At 44.2% G+C, this 16,337-nt stretch overlaps 1 protein-coding gene and 1 pseudogene across 2 annotated transcripts in view; both read right to left on the bottom strand.

The window, feature by feature from the left end:
* The window catches only part of LOC117460960 (uncharacterized), a 49,118-nt gene that overhangs the window by 4,163 nt on the left and 28,618 nt on the right, over positions 1 to 16,337 (bottom strand). For both annotated transcript variants that reach the window (XM_034102614.2, XM_034102613.2), the window contains exons 3-7: positions 7,154 to 7,329; positions 6,355 to 6,515; positions 5,880 to 6,020; positions 5,280 to 5,401; positions 4,730 to 4,898 (exon numbers count right to left, since the gene is read on the bottom strand). In XM_034102614.2, the coding sequence (XP_033958505.1) occupies positions 4,730 to 4,898; positions 5,280 to 5,401; positions 5,880 to 6,020; positions 6,355 to 6,515; positions 7,154 to 7,329 (769 nt within the window). The remainder of the gene's footprint in view (positions 1 to 4,729; positions 4,899 to 5,279; positions 5,402 to 5,879; positions 6,021 to 6,354; positions 6,516 to 7,153; positions 7,330 to 16,337) is intronic.
* Positions 13,390 to 13,550, bottom strand: LOC117461627 (U2 spliceosomal RNA; annotated as a pseudogene).

Consider the following 16,337-nt stretch of genomic DNA (forward strand, 5'->3'; position numbering starts at 1 on the left):
GAAAACCAAGGTGGTGCAGTGCAATGAAATGTTCTGTAATGCACGAGTCAACACGTTCCATGCTCTTTTGAGAGGTCTGATGTACAAATTCATCTGTCGATTGAATGTTTCTCATAACTCTGTCATTATGCTGCTTTCAAATCCGTGTCTCAGTGCTGTACGATACCAGTCACCTCTGTGGAAACATTGGTATGGCTGCCTTTTTTTAGTTTGTATTTGAGTGTTGTATGTTTTGTAATAATGGACCAAGAGTCTCTTTAAATAAAGATGATGATGATGATGATGATTGATGATGTAATATGAATGATAAGTGCGACACGTCGACGTCTTCTCTGCATACGGCAGTTTAAACTGTATTTTCTTTATCCTGTAATATGACTTGAGAGATTTAAACTCCGCACACTGAGTTGATCTCTTTTCTATATACGCCGGAGGCGGGCAGCGTCAGGTAAAAGAAGTTATTTAGCCTTCTCAAACCTGAGCCTCACGCGCCGCCTATGGGGGATGTGCTAGTTACTTATCCGACCGGCCCACTTCGGTACCGGCCAGTCCGCCACTGCACCCAGCCCACGTAAACTGTCAACGGGGGGAGCCTCGCTGCGGGGAAACGGTGGACCTAGTGTCCCGATCGGAGTGGGAATAATAATAATAATCCGTGCATTGTATCCATTAATTTCCCCAACATTGTGGTAAAAAAAACACACGTTTAATCCACGTTGGTGTACTACAACTACAAAAAGCATCGGTTTGTTTTCTCATCAGTAAATGCAGACCGGCTCAAACAAACGATTTTTAATCATCATCCTCACTCATCATTTAATGTATCATATGTTCGCCGAATTGACATGAAAGCACTAATAAATGTAGTTTCATCCACTTGAGTTTATAACCACAAAAATAATCGATTTGTTTTTATATCACATCCGACGGGAGGAAATTCAGCAGCTCTCACTCCCGATTTTTAATCCTAATGTAATCATCATCTTCACCACGATCATTTATGTTTATGTCGCCGAATTGACATGAAAGCACTGACAAATATGAATATACTGTAGTCAACTTCATTAAAACGTTATTAACGTGCCTAAACTCAGTAATTCACCATTTCTACGCATGACACAACACACTTTGTCCGTGTTTGGCTCTCGAAGCGTTCCCGCATTGACGTCACTTCCGGCTTCCCCTAAAACTTCAAAATGAGTGAAGGAATTTCCCCGCGATGTTCGAAATTATTGATATTTAACGAAACGGTATCGCTTTTTCTTTTTTAAACTGACGGTTCGAGATTACTAGTAGCCCAATATTTCATTGCACAACAGTTGTTGGGATGGTGTCACAGGCTCTTTAAGACATTTAGCTTATCTGCTAAGGAGAGGGCCCGCCAGATTCTTGAAATTCAAGGCCTAGGGGATAGAAAGCCATCTCAGCTCATGGAGAAGATGCTAAATCTGCTAGGAGGGGAAGATCCCCGGATTTTATTCATGGAGACATTCCTACGCCACTTGCCTTCCCGTGTCCAGACGGCGCTAGCCAACATGTCCATTACAGAGCCCCGTGCATTGGCTGAAGAAGCCGACCTTTTTTTCTTGGCTACCCTTGGTGCTAGCTGTGACACTCAGCGCCCCCGCAACGGTCAAGAAGGCTCACAGCAGTGATAACGCCGTTTGGACTTTTCGAGTTCCTGCGGATGCCTTTTGGGCTCAAGAACGCCGCCCAAACGTTCCAGCGCCTGATGGATTTGGTTCTGCGGGACCTGCCGTTCGTGTTCGTCTATCTGGACGACATACTCGTCGCCAGCGCTTCGGTGGAAGAGCACCTGTCACACCTCCGAGCCCTTTTCACGAGGCTCAGCCAACACGGGTTGATCATCAATCCTGCAAAGTGCCAGTTCGGGCTTTTTGATATTGACTTTCTCGGGCACCGCGTCACCAAAGGCGGTGCAGCACCCCTGCCGGCGAAAGTGGAGGCATTTGCGGCTTTTCCTCGCCCGCTCACAGCCCGGTCGCTCCGTAAGTTCCTGGGGTTCCTCACATTATGCGGCCGCTGTATGAGGCTTTGAAGTGTACGACTCCCATCCAGGCGATCGACTGGACGGCAGAAGCTGAGTCTGCTTTCACCGAGGTCAAGACCGCGTTGGCTTAGGCGGCCCTGTTGGCGCACCCATCATCCACGGCTCCCATCTCCATTACCACAGACGCATCGGACTACGCCGTTGGTGCAGTGCACGAGCAGTGGGTGGAGGGCGCTTGGCAGGCACTCGCCTTTTTCAGCCGCCAGCTGACGCCCAGAGAACGCAAGTACAGCGCTTTTGACCGAGAGCTCCTTGGATTTTATTTGGCTGTGCGACACTTCCGTTTTTTGCTGGAAGGCCGTGAATTTACGGCGTTTGTCGACCACAAGCCGCTCACGTTTGCCATGTCTAAAGTGGCGGAGCCTTGGTCAGCACATCAGCAGCGGCAGCTTTCCTACATCTCGGAGTTCACCACAGACATTAAGCACGTGGCTGGCAAGTCAAACCTGGTTGCAGATTGCCTTTCCAGGGTCGTCATCGGAGCCGTCCAGTTGGGCCTGGACTATACTCGCATGGCGGCGGACCAGGTCATAGACCCCGGTGTCCAGGCTCTGAAGATGGAGGGCGCAGGGCTGCGCTTGGAGGACGTGGTGTTCGGCGACGCGGGCGTTACCCTCCTGTGTGAAGTCCCCACAGGCCTGTCGCCGCCAGTCGTTCCCACCAGCTGGAGGCGCTCTGTGTTCGAGGTAGTTGCACGGCCTGTCACACCAGGACGTTAAGCCTTCGGTGCGCTTGGTGGCCACGAAGTTCGTCTGGCATGGGCTGAAAAAGGACGTGAGGACTTGGGCTGGTGAGTGCGTGGCTTGTCAGCGCGCTAAGTTGCACCGCCACACGAAGGCCCCTTTGGAGCGTTTCCTGGTGCCTGAGAGGAGGTTTGACCACGTCAACATCGACCTGGTTCGTCCATTGCCCTCCTGTCAGGGCTTTTCCTACCTCCCCACCATGGTGGACAGGACGACCCGTTGGCCGGAGGCGGTTCCTCTCGTGTCAACATCAGCCGCAGACATTGCCCGGGCTTTCATTGCCCGGGCTTTCATTGCGACGTGGGTGTGTCGTTTTGGCACCCCGTCAGACATTTCCTCGTACAGGGGTTCACAGTTCACGTCCGAGCTCTGGAACGCCGTGGCGAGTGGTTTGGGGGTTAAGCTGCACAGGACTACCGCTTACCACCCTCAGGTTAACGGTCTCTGTGAGCGGTTACATCGCTCCATGAACGCGGCCCTCAAGGCCGGCCTTACGGACAGTAATTGGGTCGACAAGCTGCCTTGGGTGATGCTGGGCCTGAGGACTGCGCCTAAAGAGGATCTGCAGTGCTCCACGGCTGAGTTGGTCTACGGTCAGCCGCTGAGGGTTCCGGGGGATTTCCTCCCCAACGTATCGGCTCCCTGGTCGACGATGGCCCAGCGGGCTTTCCTGCAGGACGCCGCTGAGGCCTTTGCTCCGATCCCCACTGCTCGGCACGGAACTCATGTGTCCCGGGTTCCCGTGGAGCTCCGCTCGGCGGGGCATGTGTTTATCCGACACGACGCGCACAGAGGCCCCCTGCAGCCCCCTTACGATGGGCCTTTCCGGGTTCTGGAACACGGGGACAAGCACTTGGTGGTCGACCTGGGTGGCAGAACCGAGCACGTCTCGGTGGACCGGGTGAAGGCTGCTCACCTGGACTTGGACCAGTGCTGTGCTGGTGGTGCTGGCTCGACCTCTGCGACGGGGCCGGCCTCGACCCCTGTCACGGTATTGGGGCCTACGGTTCCGGTCCCAACTCTTCCAGCGGCCGCCCCTTCAGAGGTTGCCTCCCCGGCTCCCGTTCTTCGGAGTCGGGGTGGTTGGCTTGTCGTTCCTCCCCGCCGCACAGACTTTGTGTATGAGTGAATTCTGGGGGGGGCTTGTGTGGTGACAGTTACGGGACATAATTCACTGTGTCATACAGTGTGTGTTGCAACCCGGACCCGTTAGTGAGGATACCGGGGTGAGAGTTCATTCATGCTAGCTGGTTACACAGAGCAGCTCATGCAGGAAATCCATTCTGAATGCACCGCCTCTGACTCCCGTTCATCGGCTCTACAATATATTCTTAATGTGTGTGTTGTGATACCATGAAGCTAAATAAATGTTTTGTTTTGTTTTAACAAACCACAAAAGCTGTAGATTATTGATATTGTTGGGAAAATACTGAATGTACTCCAATATCATGATAACAAAGGCCCAACTGTAGCTGTGTATGTAACAGGATATAGGATTACCTAGAAGATCGACAGGACACACTGTTTTAGGAATATGATAGCTATGTGACAACGATTAACATGATGATTCAGCCTCTATGGAGACAGACATATAACAAGCATGATCATTTCTGACGTGGGCCTTAGCTAATCTAAAACTAAACATTGTATACGGCTTGAACTGGTATTCCTCCATCTTGTGACTGTGTAACTCCCTCTCTTGTATATAAAGCAAGTCAAGGACACTGTTCTGGGAATTATTTGTCCCACGCAGCTCTGTGTGTGATGACTACTTCCATTCTTGCAAGGATAATAAATACATGTATCCTGATATTGAAGCTCAAGCCGGTGACGAGTGACGAACAGATATGAATAGTCATTTTCATGATCATCTTTTGTATTCATGCCATCCGATTGTTTTCAATCAGCATCTTGCCTGCGAAAGGCTGTGATCCATCGACCGAGCTCCATGTTGCAGTGCGGGCCAAGGGGATCGCAGCAGACAAACAGCTGCACTGTGTGATCCCAGTGAGCGCAGGTCGAGTCTCTCCTGCCGGGACACGACAGAGATGCGTCCAGCTCAAGCTTGTCAAAATTTGACAAGGCTGCAGAAAGACATAATGGAAAAATGTTTGGGTCATTAAATTGCTAAGGTTCCCCTTGGGCTGCAATAACTGTTCACACAAATGCTCCTAATTCCTTTTAACACTAATTTTGTTTCGCAGAACAGGGTCAGTTGTTTTGAACGGTCTCCAATCGATGCTTTGGACAAAGGTATCCCATAACATTGATTTTATCATCAAAGTTAGACTTAAATCTATTTGATAGCCATCGTATACAACAGCTACACAGACGCGTAAAACCTGCAATAAACGGTAAGATTCTTTGCACATTTCTAGTTTCCCTTCTGTTACTAATTTCACTGTGCAACTGGACACCAGAACTTGAGGAATAGCATCAGTCGTACATATAGTTGCTGGGGTTACCTAGCGGCAGGTTGACTGTAGCCACTGCTCCTTTCTCCCCCTGCATTAGGACTTTGTCAAAGACTGAAATAATCTTTGCAGGACTTTGAAGTTTGGTCTGAAGATCTGCATAAAAATCAAACCTTGAAAGAGAGAAAAAAAAAGATAAATGTCAACATTTACTTTTCGCACATGGAAACTGTTACAATGATTATATAGAGATGTTGCTATGGAAGGTATATACCTCAATTTCTGAAAAACATTGATTTATAGAAAAAGAAATGGTTTCGTGGTGACGTTTTAAAATTTTGAATAATTAGATTGTGTATTATTTATACATTTAGAGATTATTTCAAGAGACTCAAAGTAAAAATTACTAAACTATACTGAACATATTTGCCGTTTGCACTTTGTACAATTTTACTTTATGATCCCTAATAAAAATAATCTGTCTGCAGTTCCTAGTTTACCAGACTGATTCTCAAGAACATACATTCAAAAAGCCCCTCAACACTTTCCCCTCAGGGAATCCCCTCATCATCTGAAGTGCAGATACATTATTCTGATAATTTGCATATAAACATGAAATGTATCCATTCAGACCTTCATTTGTGTCCTTACCACTGTGCCTGCCAGTTGATGAAGCTGAATGAGGGGTAAATGAACCAGCCCATCTCAGCCAGCAGCCCCTGATGGTCAATACTGATGAAGAAGTTTGGGGACGGAGTGTATTGGAAGGACACAAACACCGGCTGTCCAAACCTAGAAAAGACAAATTCAAAAAAGATGTCAAATGTAAACATGATGGTACAAACTTTCAAACAATTTACAATGAGCCTAAATCAGAAGATAATTCAAACCCAGAGAGATATGGAAAGATGATTTTTAGGAGATAACACTTTGCCCCTGAAGAGCTCATCAATTATTTTGGAAACGTTGGTATAAGTCGTGACAGCAGCTTCATTAATTAAAGAGGAAGCAAACAGATTTAAGAGATGATTTGCTTCAACCTTTAAAGTGTTCAGTTAATCTATGTTCAAGGCTATTAATCATCAAAGTGAGGAAGCGTCTAATCCTCCTGGTGACTCGGCCTTACTGGAGTGCCTGGGCGACGGAAACCTCCAGATGCACCATGGCAGCGGGGATGGCCAGCGTAGTGTCGCACTCATCCCCGACACAGTTCATGTCCTGGATCGGGTTACCGGGCAGAGTGTAGACAAGGACACCGGAGGCGTTGGATTTAGTCATGCTCTGCACCTGAAAGGTCAGAGTTAATGAAGTCATATCAGATAAAGGTCAATATTTCCTGTGTGTTTAGAAAAACATAAAAAATATGCGGAAAAGCAGCATAATTGAGACAAAGGGCTATTTTTATTATCACTTCACTCTGTTTATTATTCTATTGATTAAGTTCATTAAAGGTTTGTGAGAAATGCAGATTCCATTTACCCCAAGTTAAGGATACTCCTTCAAAAGCTTGTTTTGCCCAAAAAGCTCTAATATTTAATCCAAGGATTTTCAATATGCAGGGATAGAGAACAGCAGAAAAAACAGCAATTCATGTCACAGTGAAAAAGCTGCAACACTTGTAAAATATTTGGTGGTTGAATAGTGGTAATTACATACCACCAACCATGCAATTAAAGGATGACCATACTCTATATCCTAAGCCAAAGCCCACGAGTCAAGTCACAAACCAGGCAAAAAGTATCTTTGCAGACTTCCTGTTATTTTTCCTCTTGTTTTATCTGGCGAATAGGAGTATGACTGTGATTTCAGTACAGAATCACTTCTCAGACGGATGGAAGGAGTGAAGGTTTTTATGTTTTATGGTAAAGTAGATATGATTAAACACAAGACAGATGTGTTAAATAGATGTGCTGAAACCATCAGACCTTAGTGAAGAAGGAGCAGCCGCCCTCAGACACCCAGGCCAGAGCACCCTCCACCGAGGGGGAAGGTTCACACCCGTCGCCTGCATCCGTCAGCAGATACGTCCTATGATCCCAGCGCATTGAGAGCCAATCGTACCGAGCATCAAGTCTCTTGACGATTATAGGCATGTGCCACTCTGTGAGAAGAAAAAAACAACAACTTAAAAATGATTTAAAAATAGGAACTTGCTCGCCTCTTTCATGTTACAGGATACTTTAAGGGATGTTTCCTTCAAAGAAAGTCCTATTTTACAGGAAAACAAAGCAACAATATTGTGGGCAAAGTAAAGACAGTATTAAAGAGTAATTTGCAGGTTTTTTTTTTAACTACATTTATGCTTAACCTTGCCTGAAAATTACAATTAAAAATGTTAATGCAGGATTTGATATGTTTTACAAGACATAAGGGCAGGAATTCAGAAGAAAAGGTCATACGTCAAAACGCGTCATATTACGTCACATGGGGGAGCAAATTTCTCGGACTCGTTCTCTGCCCAATCCGCGGTAGTAGTTTGTAGTTGGTTTGAGCGGTTGTGATTTAGTGAGCTGGTATTTTTTCGGTAATTTTACATTGCATTTCACCATTTGTATTCATGGTGAGCTTGTGTTTGTGCAGGTTGCACAAACTCGAGCCTGTCAGGACATCGAGTCCACAGTTTCCCTCACGGGAAAAGGACCGGAGCTAGCGTTCGTTCCTGCAGTAGGGCCTGGCTCATTTCTTGGCATCTGCAGGCAGTGGCAAGTACTTCCGGCATCTGTCACAGAGGCCACTACTCCGTGGCATCTGTGGCAAGTACTTCCGGCATATGCCACAGATGCCACTACTCTGTGGCATCTGTGACAAGTACTTCCGGCATATGCCACCGATGCCACAACTTGCCGAGGCATCTGCCGCTGCTCAACGGGAGTTGCCACAAGATGCCAGAGTAAGAGAAGGTTTACAGTAGCTGCCACTCGCCTTCCGTGGCAAATGCTGCTATTTAAACCCGTATTTATTGTGTAAAATGTCGCTGTTTAGGCATGACTTTATCGAACTGATCTGTACACAGGACTGATGTGCGATCTCTATTTTTCAAAAAGATTATACATTATCATTTCTATTAAATTTTACATGGAGCATGGTTTGCTAAAATAAACAAACATACTATATTTATGATGAAATATTGGCGAGTGAGGGTTGCAACGCCCTTGGCAATTGTCGCTTCTTGAGGGGAGTTTCCACTGCTTGCTACGATAAACCAGGTGTAGCCTATGACTAGTAAAGACAAATAATTAACAAATAAATATCTGTATTGACAAAGCAACGTGTACACTGGTGTTATTAGACTTGGCTACAGACTTAGGGCAGCTGTAACTGATTGCAGTTGCCACTGCTAGTGAGATGCTAAGGTTTACTTTATAAATTAGCCAAAGGACCTATATTTGCCCCATGCCTTCAGCAGCAGCAGGTCATTCACTTTGATTTTATCCCGTTATGAAATGTCATAATTTCGACAATAAAGAAATGTTACATAAACGTTATCTTGCACGTGTTATCGAACCATCTCCGTTTCTAACTTTCAATATATTTAAAAAGAGATCTCTCTCTCTCGTGCGGGGGCGGGGCCTCACAGACATGCTGCTGCGCTGTTATTTTTAACCCAGAGGTTGCTTTATTAATTTTCCCACTTCTGAATCATTCTGGAACCATCTTTTTGTCATTTCTCACAACACAAGGTATGTAACCTATATTTTATCACTATATTTTACCTATATTTATATAATTATACAATTCTGTAACTTATTGAATCACTAGTAAGTGACTTTGAAAAACCACTACAACCACAGTGATTTTTCAAAACCACTAATCAGCCAGTGATTTCACAGAATTACCAGTGTTCTTGCACACTGTAAGACCGAACATTAAAAGCTTCTGAAAGAAAATTGATTGTTTTAACTCAAACATTTAAAAAAGTTAATTCACCGCTAATTTTCTGATGACTGAACTGATTTATTATTGTGTATACAGTGTTCAACCACTTTGGCTCATATTGGTAATAGTACTCAAACATTTTTACAGAATCTGTCTGACGCTGGTCTGACGTCATCACGTATGTGCTCCGCCCCCGACGTGCCGAGATGTTCTATCCTTCACCACATGCTTCACCAGAGTCCGCCCGCCATTATCTCCTCGCCTCTGTTGAAATCGCTCAAACTTTTAAGAATACTTTGCCCACCGTGCTCTCACTGCCGGAATCGTGATCCTTTTTTGGCCGCACAACTCTGGTGAGTTACGTCTTGCCTTTGCACAGTAGGCTATTTAAATGATGTGTTATTCATTTCTGCATCGAATGCACTTTGTGTCGCATGGTGTGTTAGTTTGATTTGAGCTCGTGTTAGCTAGCCTACATTTAATATCTGCCTCACTTGAAAAACGATTTAACTTACGTGTAAGACAGTATTTTTATATTGTTTTTAAGTTATATCTCAAAGTGGAACGTTTGTGTTGCAATAGTTTTCTGGAAAAGTCGAACCTAAAATGGCGGCAGGTGTTCCGGTTTAACTGGTTCCCAGATCAAGTGGTTGACAGATGTGGAGGCGTGGCCTTCGACTGAAATACACATTTCGATCGCTTCTTCTGTCGTTTACATAAATCTTTTGGTATATTTGGCTGGATAGGAACACTTTGATGCACATTCAGTACCAGTGTGTGAGGTTGTGGTTACGATGGCGATATCCGGACGCGAACAGCGAGGACTGCAAAAAGAAAAACGAGTTGACTGGGGATGTCTGTTCAAAACATTGCGAGCTCCAATAAATCCTTAAAACCAGCTATTGCTGCCCGGTTTATCACTGCATATCGTTCCTAATGTGATCCACATCTGAGACCCGTGTACACCTGCAGACAGCCTCCAGTGAAGCGTACGTTGTTTACTCAGAGTTTGAAAGCCTCGTGGAGAAGTTTTCAGCTGTGTTAAACCTCTCAGGTAAACTGTGATTCGCTCAGGGTCAACTGGGATCCACCCAGGTTAAACTGTGTTACGACTTCTGTGGCTATCTACCAGCGATCATGTTTAATATGAAAGACACACACATATACATCCCATATAAAAACGCCATTCTGCAGCACTCATCCAGATAAGATGTGACTGTTAACTCGTTTTGCAAAGATAGCAGCAGAAATGTCATTGCTGCATGTGCAGGGATATTAGACTTTAAAATGCTGATGGGTCATTAATGTTGGTCTCGGCAAACAATATTAGGAATCCTCTATTCAAACATAATAATTCAGTGTGCATCGACATGAAAATAACAAAAGTTCATGCTGGACTCAAACCCGAGTCCCAACAGCAAAAGTCACTCCAGCCCTGCGCGTTATGAGTGCGCCACGGATCAACACGATACCACGGTAAAACTAACAGTTATCACAACAAATGTGGGCTCGCAGGCTGATAAACTAGGATATCTGATCTCGGTGGGTCTTAATGAGGCTTGATACAGACCTCAGTCAGTATATTATAATATGTATATTATATGGCTTAAAGTGTACATACATTCGCTCACATTATAAATGATGGTCGGGTTGCATTTTTCTGGAACTTTTTAACAAGGTTAATCTAAAATATTATAGTGTGGTGGTTTGATACGTCGTGTTGATCCGTGGCGCACTCATAACGCGCAGGGCTGGAGTGACTTTGGCTGTTGGGACTCGGGTTTGAGTCCAGCATGAACTTTTGTTATTTTCATGTCGATGCACACTGAATTATTATGTTTGAATAGAGGATTCCTAATATTGTTTGCCGAGACCAACATTAATGACCCATCAGCATTTTAAAGTCTAATATCCCTGCACATGCAGCAATGACATTTCTGCTGCTATCTTTGCAAAACGAGTTAACAGTCACATCTTATCTGGATGAGTGCTGCAGAATGGCGTTTTTATATGGGATGTATGTATATGTGTGTGTCTTTCATATTAAACATGATCGCTGGTAGATAGCCACAGAAGATGTAACACAGTTTAATCTGGGCGGATCCCATTTTCCCATGGGCGAATCACAGTTTACCTGAGAGGATCACAGTTTAACACAGCTGAAAACTTCTCCACGCTGCTTTCAAACTCTGAGTAAACAACGTACGCTTCACTGGAGGCTGTCTGAAGGTGTACACATGTCTCAGATGGACTTGGTATCACATTAGGAACGATATTCAGTGATAAGTCGGGCAACAATAGTTGGTTTTAAGGATTTATTCGAGCGGATCACAGCTTAACACAGCTGAAGACTTCTCCACGCTGCTTTCAAACTGTGAGTAAACAACGTGTGCTTCACTTGGAGGCTGTCTGAAGGTGTACACAGGTCTCAGATGGACTTGGTATCACATTAAGAACGATATTCAGTAATAAGTCTGGCAACAATAGCTGGTTTAAATGATTTATTGGAGCTCGCAATGTTTTGAACAGACATCCCCAGTCAACTCGTTTTTCTTTTGTAGTCCTCGCTGTTCGCGTCCGGATATGGCCATCGTAACCACAACCTCACACACTGGTACTGAATGTGCATCAAAGTGTTCCTATCCAGCCAAATATACCAAAAGATTTATGTAAACGACAGAAGAAGCGATCGAAATGTGTATTTCAGTCGAAGGCCACGCCTCCACATCTGTCAACCAGTTGATCTGGGAACCAGTTAAACCGGAACACCGGCGGTGCGTTTTCTTTCTTCTTTTTGTTACCGCATGTTTTATTAACTTATGAGGATTTACGTTCATTTTATCCACTACAATGTACCATAACCGTGCGTTCTGCATGTTTGTAAAAGCAAGCTAACTTGAAACACTGACTAGACTATTCATTCTACAAGGTAATTTATACCCCCCAGCGTTTTCAAATACATGTAACGCACAGTGATGATATTAATAATTCTATAATATGTGGAATTTCAGCTTTAATCTGATATCTTATCTTGGTTTATAAATGTTAAGAAGCCCTGAGACAAAGTTTCGTGAACAAGAACCCCTCGGTACCGACGGCTGCCGGATTTATGCATATGATTTGATTGTCACAATGCAGTTTGGCATAGCGTAACGTCACTACACACAGCTGCGTGTGTTAACCATAGACTGTATATGGTGTTAACGCTTCTGCCCATGCACTTTGAATGGGGTGACGTCACGCTTAGCCGAACTGCATTGTGGGAGCAAAGCATAGTGTAACCCAGGTTCAATCCTAACAGGCTTCTGTAGCTCAGTATAAATGGCAGCCAGGTCACTTCCGTTTCCTTTACTGGTCTGTTGTGATGCTGGTTGCTACGTTGATGCTACGTTGATGCTACGTTGATGCTACATACTACACACAGGGATTCCTCCACGATTCCTAAACAGATTAACGTTTTGGTGACAATTGCTGCAATCAGCGGTGAGTCTTGTATTGGTAGAATGTATTTAAAATGTGTAATGTTATTGAAAAATGCCCGGAATGTGCCCGCTAGCTTAGCGGTTAGCATTTTCAATAGGAAATCTACATTGAGATAGCTCTCGTTAGCTGCTAATATTATTGCTAGTGAGAAATATCTTATGCATGGGTCTTCACTGATCCCAATTACTTTAAGTGTAACCTTGTGGGCTTTTGGCTATCAGCCCTGAGGTATTGCTTTGTTGTTTACTGGCTGAATGTAAACAGATTAATGTTTTGTATAGAAATGGATATAGAAATGTTGTACAACCAGAATGTATTTATTTTATTTAAGAGATTTATTAAACCAGGAATGTATTTGAGATGTTTTATACAAGAGATGTATTTATTTTTTTAAGAGATTTATTTGTATTTAAATGCGCAAAGGGAAGATACTAATTCCTTGTGACCTTTTACAGGTCAGGTTTTGGGTTTGGATATATTTGCTTTTGCCAGGTGCTTGCCGCACCTGATGACCTTTCATGGACCTTGATGGCGAGCTAAGATTATAAACCTATCCTCCCTGCACATGGTGAAGTAGGATTAAACGGAAATTAATTAACTTTACCCCGGAAGCTTTTCTTTTGTTGTCTTTTGCCTTTACTGGGCCCCTGAAAAATAATCATGTGCATTTGAATGAACTTGTTATCTTGAATACAACTATTTTGTAACGCATACCTGGTTTCAGTTGTATTTTTCACACACATTCAGCTCCATAGTCGTTCCTAGTTCTTCTGAATATCACTCATTTAATTACAGCTGATACACTTGCTACATAGCGGTGGCGCTGCAATACCGGGTCGATGTGTGGAGTGAACGTGGCAAGCCCCTCTTTCAGCTCCCAGTGCTAAAAATCCATTTAATATAGTCCCCGTTTTGGGGACGTATCAGATATTAAACTGATAAGAACACTGGGAGCTGAAAGAGGGGCTTGCCCCGTTCACTCCACACATCGACCCGGTATTGCAGCGCCACCGCTATGTAGCAAGTGTATCAGCTGTAATCTTCCCTTTGCGCATTTAAATACAAATAAATCTCTTAAATAAAATAAATACATCTCTTGTATAATACATCTCATAAATACATTCCTGGTTTAATAAATCTCTTAAATAAAATAAATACATTTCTAAGTTTAGCTGCAATAAAGTTCTTGGCCTCAGAAACGGAGGTAAGTCTCTTCCTGGCCCCCCTTCAGTGTGCTGTTAAGCCTCGCCGGGAAAAGTAGTGCGGGCTTGAAGCACCGTTGGTAAAGTTCAGACATCACCTCTTGGTATTCCCTGCGCTGTTCCACTATCTCAGAAGGATAATCCTCGTAGATTGCAATGGGGGTCCCACGGTACTGCAGCTTGCCTCTCTTAGCTCTGGCCTCACGGATGATCTTATCTTTCTGCTGGAATCTGTGGAGCCTGATAACCACGGGTCTCGGTCTCTGACCCGGTCCTGGCTTGATAGAGTGTACGGTGCGCTCTGTCGCACTCCGGTGGAGACTCAAAAACGCTGTCACCAAGGACTTCAGCCAGAAGTTCAGAAAAGAAGGAAGAGGGGTGAGGCCCTTCGATGGACTCAGGTAGACCAATAATCCTGATATTGTTACGGCGCGCGAGACTCGGGGTCCGTCAATTTAGCTTGTAGCTTAGTATTATTCTCAGCTAGTTTAGCACACATCGATTCCAAACTTTGTATGCGTCCGTCTTGTTCGTTAGTGTTGGATTCAAGCGAATTAATTGAGTGGGTATGATCGGAGACTGTGGTTTGAATGCAGTCTAGCTTGGCTTCGAGCGTAGATATAGTAGCCTTGAAATCCGCAGAGATAGCATTCCGGTGTTCTTCCAGTTGGTTAGCCAAGGCCGTCATGTTGAAGTCACCGCCATTTGCCGCCGGCACGGAAGACTGCTCCTTCTTGCCCGATCTCTGCTGCTTGGCAGCCATAATCCAGCACCAGAGTGTTCAGAGAGGAATACTTATCCACCTGGAGATGGCCAAAGACAAAACTATGGGGATTTAAAATAGTCAATGAATAAAAGTTACGGGAGCTAGATTCGACACTGCCTACTCCATCTTGCCCCACCGGAAGTTTCAGTATTTACATTCAAAGAAAATTAGTAATATCTTTAAAAACTACAGTCCTTTTATATCAGCTGTGCACCGTTATGGTGTAAATATAACCTATCTATGAATTAGATCAAATGTAAAAGTCAGCCGAATTAGTGTTGATACTGCAAGGAGACGTATTGTGTGAAGAGAAATTGAAGATGTTTAATTGTTGATATATTTATGATCCACGTCAAGTATTCAGTTTCGGCGCCATTTCTTCCAGTTTTTCCAAAGGTCTTCTCATCAGGGCTCTCTAAATAAAGTACTACGGCAGATCTGTAATATGTAATGCAGCCGAACCGTGTATTACAATGCCGTTATGTGATGACTTTCAAAGAGAAAAGCAAGAGCACTCGGAATTAAGTATTATTTTATACTTTTAAAATGTTTTCCGGATTTCATATAATATAAACACCAAATCCCAGCATGCATTGCGGCTAACACATCCAATCAGCGAGCTTAAAACCATAGCTGAGGATCTTGGGTAATCGCTCGAAATGCCTACGTCTGTTTCCGGTTATATTTATTTTGAAATTCAGTTCCTGACATACGCCGAAAAAGCCAGAGATTATGGAATTAAACGCAAGGATAATTGTGTGTTATTGGTGAGTAAATAACAGTGTTATTTTGAAAAGAATAACAAATTAGAAGGAAAAAAGATTTAAAAAAATACAGATTTCAGTATCCTGAGGCTCTGAGCCCCATTTATTTTCCACAGACGACAACAAAAGTCCGAAATTATACGATTTTAAAATAAAAGCAATAACTGTGGCTTGATATTGAGTAAGAACATGTTTTTATGAACCACACAGCTTCCGGTCTTCCACGACCCGACCGGAGAAAAAGATGTGCTGCAGCCTGCAGGCACGAAACACATTACCGGTAGAAATTAGTGCTGTCAAAATTATCGCGTTAGTGGCGGTAATTAATTTTTTGAATTAATTGCGTTAAAATATTTAACGCATTTAACGCATGAGCAGAATGGCCCGCCCATACGTGCCACCAGTGGCAGCGCCAGGGTATGGCTGGGGTAGGCTACACCCATACCAAGAAATGGCTTATGAAAATGATGTTAAAGTAAGAAAAAAAGTCTGCCAACTCGCGCGGAGTAAATTGCACAGACAGCCGTTAGTAAGATTGATTTCAGTAGCCACGGTTTTGAACACTTTTGTCACGTAGTGATCGTCTTCTCAATAGAACATCTTTGATAACGGCGTGGTGTTGTTGCAGGAAGTCCCGACGGAGAATACTTTTGTTGTAGTACAGGGCAGAGCCATATAATAGTAATAATATGGCTCTGGTACAGGGGTGCACATAACTGGTACACAGGTTATGTGCGTAATCTGAAATGCGTACCGTCACTTGTGTCACAAAGCGCATTTGCGTACCGACGTACTTGTGAAGCTTTTCCAGAAGGCGGTTAGATCACCGGACGACAGAGTCGGTCTCCGTGTGCACATACAGGGCTGCTGTTAACGTCGGTCTGTACAACGGAACTGTGCCAAAACTACGCCAACCGGCTGCGGAGGGAGACTCCCCCCTTCACTGGAGAACTGCGCTAAAACAGCTGATCACAACGTTCACACTCTGTGGTCACGAAGTACTCCACTAGGCCCCCCT

This window comes from Pseudochaenichthys georgianus, chromosome 16, assembly GCF_902827115.2.
Source record: "Pseudochaenichthys georgianus chromosome 16, fPseGeo1.2, whole genome shotgun sequence".
Lineage (NCBI taxonomy): Eukaryota > Metazoa > Chordata > Actinopteri > Perciformes > Channichthyidae > Pseudochaenichthys > Pseudochaenichthys georgianus.